This window comes from Chiloscyllium plagiosum, chromosome 2, assembly GCF_004010195.1.
Source record: "Chiloscyllium plagiosum isolate BGI_BamShark_2017 chromosome 2, ASM401019v2, whole genome shotgun sequence".
Classification (NCBI taxonomy): domain Eukaryota; kingdom Metazoa; phylum Chordata; class Chondrichthyes; order Orectolobiformes; family Hemiscylliidae; genus Chiloscyllium; species Chiloscyllium plagiosum.
The window spans coordinates 38,284,075-38,293,256 of NC_057711.1; the positions used below are offsets into that span (position 1 = coordinate 38,284,075).

Genomic DNA, 9,182 nt, shown 5'->3' on the forward strand with positions numbered 1-9,182 from the left:
TGGTGGAGGCTGGTACAATTGCAACATTTAAGAGGCATTTGGATGGGTATATGAATAGGAAGGGTTTGGAGGGATATGGGCCAGGTGCTGGCAGGTGGGACTAGATTGGGTTGGGATATCTGGTCGGCATGGACGGGTTGGACCAAAGGGTCTGTTTCCATGCTGTACATCTCTATGACTCTATATGCATACAACTGAAAACATTGCTGCAAAGAACCAGTGATGTCTCAGACAAGCAAGTTTCTGGTTAACTTCAATACACATCTTTTAGAAGAAGATACATATTTAACCAAAATAGGTTTTTTATATACTTTGCTTACCATAATTTGACTTCTGCAATGTTGTTTCAGATGGTTCTATAGAGTTCTGTACAGATCTACTCTCTGTAATAGGACACATCTTTTTAGCATGGCTTCTTGAAGTGGTTTTACTGAGGTTGGGTTTTGGTTTTAAAAATCTGCATCTTTTTATGACTTGGTTTGTCTGTGAACTCATCTGCTCAGTGACTGAAGAGCTACTAATAAAAGAAACAGATTCTTTTTAGTATCAGCCCAGATGAAAATACGTTTTTTAAATTATCACTTAAAATATAATTTTGAATAATTTCTACGCAGTGAGAAATCTAGATGAAAGCCCAAAATTGGAAAATAATCATTCTAAGCATACAACATTTTAAAAACATTGGAAGAATGAAAAGGGAACTGCAGCAGACCCAATAATAGAGAAAAGATGATCATGAAACAGAACCAGTATGCGTGAAGGTTAGTGACAGTAGAGGTAGTTTACAAGTTCGACAATAGTAGTAAACTCAGAGTTTTAAGTAAGAAATAACTAAAGCTTATTACAAAGTCAATTAATTAAATGTGAAGAACTTGATTCTCCCCACAGGCTGGGCAAATCAATTGACAAAGGTGGTCTGGAAGATGAACTTCTAAAATGTTTTCTCGACAGCTTCCTGCAACAGCATCTTGTGGGTTCAACAATTTAAGATCTGGTATGGTGTGATAAGACAGGGTAATCAGTAATGTTATAGTAAAGGGTCCTCTGGGGAAAGAATTATTCAAATACAATTGACTTCCATATGAACACACAAGTTTGTATCTTGAATTTTTTTAAAAACTCGTAAAATTTTTTTAAAACTGATTAACTTAGCATAAGAGGCATGGTTTATGTGTAAATAGGTTTAAAAATGATAGCATATAAAGATATTATTCAAAACTTCAAACAAAAGAATTGTTCTATTGAAACAACAAAACCTCCGTGCGAAAGTTTTATCTGAGGCTTAAGTTAAGGATAACATTAGCGTCTTTAAAAAAAAGGTTTATAATGTTGTCGTGAACAGTCGAAAACCTGGGAATTAGGGCTACCGCAAAGTTTATCACACGAAAAGGCAGAAGCAGAGTTAACGAAGAATATAAAGAATATAAAAATGGATTGTAAGACCTTTCATAAGTATATAAAAGGTACCTAAAGTAAATAATGGATCCTTAAAGGCAGAAATAGGAGAAATTATCATGTGGAATTTGGAAATGCCAGAGATAATGAACAAATGGATGCAGGTTTGCTCGATGACCTTCTCCTGCGTGTCTCTGTTTGGCTTATCCAAGGATGGATGTGTTGTCCCAGTCGAAGTGGTGTCCTTCCTTATCTGTATGTAAGGATACTAGTGAGAGAGGGTCACTGGTATCTCTCTCTCTCACTAGTATCTTTACATGCAGATAAGGAAGGACAACACAGCCATCCTAGGACAAGCCAGAGACACGCACAAGAATTCCTAGAAGCATGGCATTCCAACCAGAGCTCTATCAACAAACACATCGCATTAGACCTCATCTATCACCCCCTGAGAAAAAGAACCGGAAATGACATCACCAACTCAAAGAAACCCAAACATATAAATCAGCAGCAGTGCTTCACCTGGAGGCCCACTGAAGATGTTACCTGGTATGGTGATGAAACGTCTGGAAATGAACCTTCCAGCTCAGCGAGCAAACTTACATCCACAACCTCAACCTTAGCTACAAATCTTCTCAAAACATGATAATGAACAAATATTTTGTGACTTATATTATATAACAGAGAGAGAAGATAACCAAGTGACTAATGAAAGTGAGTAACAAAAATAATATCAGCAATGAAAAGCTCTCAGAGAAAATTAATATTCTAAAAATTGACACATCCCAGTATCTCTTTGCCTCTAGTTCAGGATTCCAAAAGAGGTAATTGCAGAGATAGTGGTTATGATTTTCTGAAATTCTTTATATTCTAGAACAGTCACAACAGATGGAATCCAATATTGAGGAAGTCTTTACAATACATTTTGAAAATTGCAGTACCATCAGACAGACCATGGATGGCAGTTTGTACACTGTAACTAATGGGGTGCCATAAGGCTCAGCACTGAGGTTTCCACAATTATAATCTATCATTAATGACTTAGACAGAGTAACATATTCAAGTTTACACATGATAAGCAAACCATAAATGTAAACTTTGAGTAAGGTACAAAGAGGCTGCAAAGAGATATGTGCAGGTAAAGTGAATTGGCAACAACTAAAGGGCATAGGGACATAAGCAGATCATTCAGTCAACCAAGCCGAGCACACCATTCATTAGAATCATGGCTAATTGAATACTTCAATGCATTTTTTCCCATCCAAATTACCCTGGTAATCAGAAATTTATCAAACTCTACATTGAAGATACTCAAAGACTGAGCTTTCAAAAAATTTGAAAAATTCAAAACCATGAGTAAAAAAAATTATTTCTTATCTGACACCTTAGTGGCATTCCCATTATTTTTAAATTATGCACCTCGAGTTCTATACTGTCCCATCTATCCTGTCTGCAGATTATAAAATAGTGAAGTGTGAGGTCCTTTAGAACAAGAAAGCAGATAGAACATAAAACAGAAAGCAGCCCTTCTGCTCACCATGTCTGTGCCGACTATGATGCTATTGTAAACTAATCCTATCCACTTTCACATGGTCCGTAACCCTTTATTCTTTGTTTGTCTAAATGCCTCTTAAGTTTTGCTAACTTTATGCTTCTACCACGTCCTTGGGCAGTACATTCCAGGCAGCTATCATCATCGGTGTCAAAAAACAACTTTCCTCACACATCACCTTTAAACTTTACTCCTCTCACTTTAAACCTATGCTCCCTAGTACTTAACATTTCTACCCTGAGAAAAAGACTCAGACTATCCACTCTATCCATGCCTCTCATAATTTGATATACTTCTAGCAAATCACCTCTCAGCCTCTGACGCTCTAGTGAAAAAAATCCAAGTTTGTCAAACCTCCACTTACAGGTAATACATTCCAATCCAGGCAACATCCTGGTAAAACTCTTCTGCTCCCTCTCCAGAGCCTACATGTCCCTCCTATAATGCAGTGACCAGAACTGCGCACAGGATCTCAAATGTGGCCTGACGAAAGTCTTACATAGTTGCAACATGACTTTTATATTCATACGGCAGACCATATGCCTTCTTTCTCGTTATCCACTTATGTCACTCTCGGGGAGCTTTGGTGTTGAACTCCAAAGTCCCTCTGCACATCAATGTTCCTAAGAGTCGGCCATTTACTAGATACGTTCCTCTTGCATTTGACCTTCCAAAATGCACCACCTCACACTTGTCTGGATTAAACTCCATCTGCTATTTCTCTGCCTAACTTTCCATATGATCCATATCCTGCTGCATGTTTTTGAAAAGTTTGAAACATTTAAATAATAATGCTTGGAGATAATTGATTGCCATAGATGGAAAACAAAATTAACATGCAGATACATCAACCATTAGCAACACAATGGCACATTGGCTTGTATCGCAAGCAGATTACAATACATGAACAAGGAAACCTTGCTACAATTCTATAGGGCTTTCGTGAGACCACACTTGGAATATAATGTACAGTTTTATCTCCATATCTAAGATTGGATATATTTGCCTTGGATGTGGTAAAGCCAATGTTAGTTACACAGGTACCTGAAATGAACCGGTCGAAGGCAGAGAGTGGTGGTAGATGGTAAATATTCAGCCTGGAGCCCAGTTACAAGTGGAGTTCCGCAGGGATCAGTTGGATGTGGTAAAGCCAATGTTAGTTACACAGGTACCTGAAATGAAAGACCTGTCCACTGATGAGAGGCTGAGTAAACTGGGCCTACTTAACATTATAGAAAAGCCTCCCGAAATGTGTCATCACACGTCTGCACAAGTTGACTAAAAAATATAAAAGATTCTGAAAAGGTTTTAAAGAGTAGACACAGAGGTTGTTTCCCCAGTTGGTCAATATACAGTCTCTGGGACATGATCTCAGGATAAGGGATCAATACATGAGAAACAAGTCAAGGAAAAACTTCATTTCATGTATTGTGGACCCACTGTGATGAAGGTGTACTGTACCTTTAAGAGAGTTAAAAGCTAACACCTGACAAGATATAATGTAACATTTGGTCGAACAACTCGATTAGCTGGTTGCCTGGAGACGACAAAACAAATTCAAATTAGGTCAGTTTAAATTATATGTAAAAAATAACCAAACTCCAATCAAGTTTGAATTTAGCATATTGACAATCTTAAAAGCCAATGACACAATCCGATGCTTTGGGAACATACGACTGGAGAAAATTGAACAGTTGGGAGAAGAACTGCCAAGCCACCAGCATCTGCAGACTGTGCAGAGAATAGCTCTCTTAAAGGTACCTTTATCAATTAGTAACCTGTGAAACAGAAATCCCCAAGACGACGACGACCAAGGAAGTTATTAAGAGAAGATTCAACATCTGGCTGGTTTTGAAAATTTGAATTTTGGTAAATCTTTGGCCACTGTTGGAATATTGCGTGCAATTCTGGACTCCTTTCTATCGGAAAGATGTTGTGAAACTTGAAAAGGGTTCAGAGAAGACTTACAAGAATGTTGCCAGGGTTGGAGGATTTGAGCTATAGGGAGAGGCTAAATAGGCTGGGGCAGTTTTCCCTGGAGCACTGAAGGCTGAGGGGTGACCTTATAGAGGCTTACAAAATTATGAGGGGCATGGATAGGGTAAATAGGCAAGTCTTTTCTCTGGGGTCAGGGAATCCAGAACTAGAGGGCATAGGTTTAGGGTGAGAGGGGAAAGATATAAAAGAGACCTCAGGGGCAACTTTTCCACACAGAGGGTGGTATGTGTATGGAATGAGCTGCCAGAGGAAATGGTGGAGGCTGGTACAATTGCAACATTTAAGAGGCATTTGGATGGGTATATGAATGGGAAGGGTTTAGAGGGATGCTGGCAGGTGGGATTAGATAGGGTTGGGATATCTGGTCGGACCGAAGAGTTTGTTTCTATGCTGTATATCTTTATGACTCTATGACAAGTATTATAGAAGGGAAAGTAAAAGATAGGTTTAGAGCAAGGAGTTGTAAATAGATGTTAGTTAATTATTCTCTGTTATACTTTAAGAAATAAAGTTGTTACTTTTTACTTTAAATAGTTCTTGGCCTCTCGAATTTTCAGATTACTGCACGGGATAAACCTTTTCTGTGTTGCTGCTTTAAATTAAGCAGGAGGGTTTACCCTGTGTCATAACACTACCCAAGAAGGTGATGGATGTTCCATCATTAAGTAAGTTCTAGGTCTGGGTAGATCTCTCAGGGATTCAATACTCAGGGAGCAGGGAGGAAACTGAAGTTTAAATAAAAGGCTGATTGCACTAATGGAATATGAGGCTCAAGTGGCCATATGATCTACTTGAACATCTATTTCTTTTGTTCTTAAAGAACAGAAGAAAGCATAGGTAGATCAAGAAATTAAGACTGTGAATGAAAACTGAATTCTAAATACTTGTGGATTGGTGAAAGAAGGAAAGATTGAAGTGATAGGAGCTCATAACTGATATCTAGGGAAAGGACAGGCGCAAGACACAGAGGAAGGAAGAATATGTAGCAAGGTAAATTTCAAGCTATGAAACTATGTGAGTTAGGTCTATTATCCATTGTTTCAAATTCACTACTAAATTTTAAATCAAGTCTAAAGCATTGACATGACAGTACATTCATCCTTTTATGCAGCATGAAAGAAACATTATAAATCACAATTCATGGAATAAGTAATTTATCCTTCACAACCACAACATCAGTGACCTCACCTAACAGTAGCATTGTGAGAATCTTCTTTAGGAAGAGTAAGTTCTTCCAAATCAAACCCATCCTTCACATTCTTCTCTGTTGGAATATGTTGCTCACCAAGTCTCCTAGATTCAGTGCATACATCAGTTACATCAGGTGCAGTGTCATGCTCTACAATCGGCATAGGAGGAGGATCACTACCAAGGATAGTTTCCTGCTCCAAGTTCTTCTGATCCACATAGCTTACATTTGCGCACACAGCATCTTGTAAATCATCACCAGGCTCTGTATCAGGATATTCCTCTTCTAAAAGGGCAACAACACAGATTTAAAATTAACATTACTACAGGAGAACTCCTCTGCTTATTAAGTATTTGGTGACATCAAACATATTTTTCTGGAATGCATTTCTAATGTTGTCACACAGTAACCAGAATAATTCTTAGCTTAATACCAATTGTTTATACAGAATAGCTGTTGGCTATTCATTAGAATCAAACATTTAATAAAATCTGTGCCCAGTCTTAAATTACAAGTTTAAACAATGTTAAAAGGAGAATTCACAACACTTCATAAGCATTGAGCACTCTAGCCTGAAAACAAACCAGGCCACAAAATATCCAGTTCTCACTAGAATCTAGCAATGATTATGTCATCGTCATATAATGTGATTTTAAATATTCCCAGACACTCCTTTGCAAACACACAATATAGTTTTGTCAAACAATATTTTCAAACTCTTTATCAGAATGCTTGATAGACATGTAACTCTTCAGTATTTGGAGATACTGAACAGAATAACATTAACAGACTATAATAAAATTGCAACAGCATCAATTGATAGGAAGAATGCATTCTACTAAACGAGAATCAGAAATACACTGCTTTTGTTAGTCATACTCTGACGCACATTAAAGAAAAATACCCTAAGGAGTAAGTTCAATTCTGAAACTGTGACAGAAGTTTATCTGACAGCCACACGCAGTAAGGACAGCGGTAGTGAGTTGGGGGCTCATTTGTTCAGCTACAGGGTTGACATAGCTCTTCAAATCAGTCACAGTATTAGTATTCCACTTCCAAAAAATTAGACAGTACTGGCAGGTTGTAATGGAATCAGTTCGCAAAACCAGAGGGTATTTTAATTTCTATATTTAATCTGACCAATTGCAAGTTCAAGCCATTTGTATTGATGTGAGTTCAATTACTCTTAAATACTTTATTTATTATTAGTAATGATTCAGAGAAATGCCTCAAAGTCTAAATCTCAAATTGAAATTTGTCATGTTGATTATTCAATAATAATTTCCAACATTAATGGAATAAAAGTATTTAAAATTAATTAGCATGTATCTTACCTTGACTTGTATCTTCATTTGCAATTTCAATAACCTCCTGTGAAAAGATGAACGTTAATGTTCAATGTTCTGGTAAAAAAACTTTAGTTTTAAAAGATCAGTTGAATGTATATTAATTATTCAGTTTACTACATTCAGAATTCTAAAATACTTGATATTGTAATAATACAAGTTAGAATATATTCATGCACAATGAATAATATAATTGATGCCATAGGACGAGAACGGACAATATAATTTAAAATCGTCAACACAAGAATATTCATCAACTTCCATATTTAGGCATTTTTACAGATTTCTAAAATACCAAGTATTATTCACAAATATGGATTTGCACCTTCCATTTTTACAAATATGAAACACAAGAGAAATCAAAATATTGATTAGCCTGATGTTGAATATTACATTTTTAAACCTAACTTTAACTTTGCTTTCCCTACAAATTATTCACTCAAGAGCACAGGAAGCATAAATTATATACCTTAAATCCCAACTCTATTATCAAAAATAGTCCCGCAGTAAACAATTATTGAAACAAAATACTTAACTTACAACAAAAAGTTCAATCTGATCAGTAGTTGCTGAATTGTAATCTTCTTCTGGAGCTAAGCCGCATGACTGACTGGGCTCACTTTTAGCAGGTGACTCATGGAGTGCCTGTTCAGTTTCACTTTCATAGTTCTTGTCTGAAACATTAACTGCTATTTCAAGCTGTGAGATAAATGGGAGTATTAAGACAGAAACAAAAACTTTCCAAATAAAACATTTCAAAATTTGCATTTTTCTAGGGTCAGGTCCTAGTCTAGTGTACAATACCACCCACCAGCAAGAACTGGCCAACATTAAGGCTTGCAGTGCTAAGTCTCAACCAACATTTGTGCCACATCATGTTACACAATGGAAGAATCTAAAAATATTCACTTGATGTTCAATGGCATTACCATTGCTGAATCCCCCACTATCAACATTTTGGTGCTTAGCATCAACCAGAAACTGAACCTGAATAGCCATATAAATGCTGTGGCTACAAGAACAGGTCAGAGGCTAGGAATTCTGTGATGAGTAAAATACAGAAAATAGGAGCAGGAGCAGGCCTTTTAGCCCATAAGTTCCACTTCATCATTCAACATGTTCATGGCTGACTCTGAACTCAATGCCATACTTCTACTCTCTCTCTCTCAATTCCCATGATACCTATTGCCTTTACAAATCAATCTATTTCTTTCTTAAATCAATAATGGTCTTCTGTGATAGTGAATTTGACCGTCCTAGAGTCATAGAGATGTACAGCATGGAAACAGACCCTTCGGTACAACCCGTCCATGCTGACCAGACCCAATCTAGTCCCACCTGCCTGCACCCGGCCCATATCCCTCCAAAACCTTCCTATTCATATACCCATCCAAATGCCTCTTAAATGTTGCAATTGTACCAGCCTCCACCACATCCTCTGGCAGCTCATTCCATACACGTACCACCCTCTGCGTGAAAAAGTTGCCCCTTCGGTCTCTTTTATATCTTTCCCCTCTCACCCTAAACCTATGCCCTCTAGTTCTGGACTCCCCCACCACAGGGAAACGTCTTTGTCTATTTATCTAAAATCTCTATAAGGTCACCCCTCAACCTCCGACAATCCAGGGAAAACAGCCCCAGCCTGTTCAGCCTCTCCCTGTAGCTCAAATCCTCCAATCCTGGCAACATCCTTGTAAATCTT

The 9,182-nt window shown here is 37.5% G+C and overlaps 1 protein-coding gene across 1 annotated transcript in view; it reads right to left on the minus strand.

Annotated features, from left to right (window-relative positions):
* The window catches only part of LOC122558916 (transcription factor TFIIIB component B'' homolog), a 95,511-nt gene that overhangs the window by 29,185 nt on the left and 57,144 nt on the right, over positions 1–9,182 (minus strand). The window contains exons 18-21 of the mRNA XM_043707870.1: positions 8,021–8,179; positions 7,469–7,505; positions 6,134–6,419; positions 321–517 (exon numbers count right to left, since the gene is read on the minus strand). Coding sequence (XP_043563805.1) covers positions 321–517; positions 6,134–6,419; positions 7,469–7,505; positions 8,021–8,179 — 679 coding nt within the window. The remainder of the gene's footprint in view (positions 1–320; positions 518–6,133; positions 6,420–7,468; positions 7,506–8,020; positions 8,180–9,182) is intronic.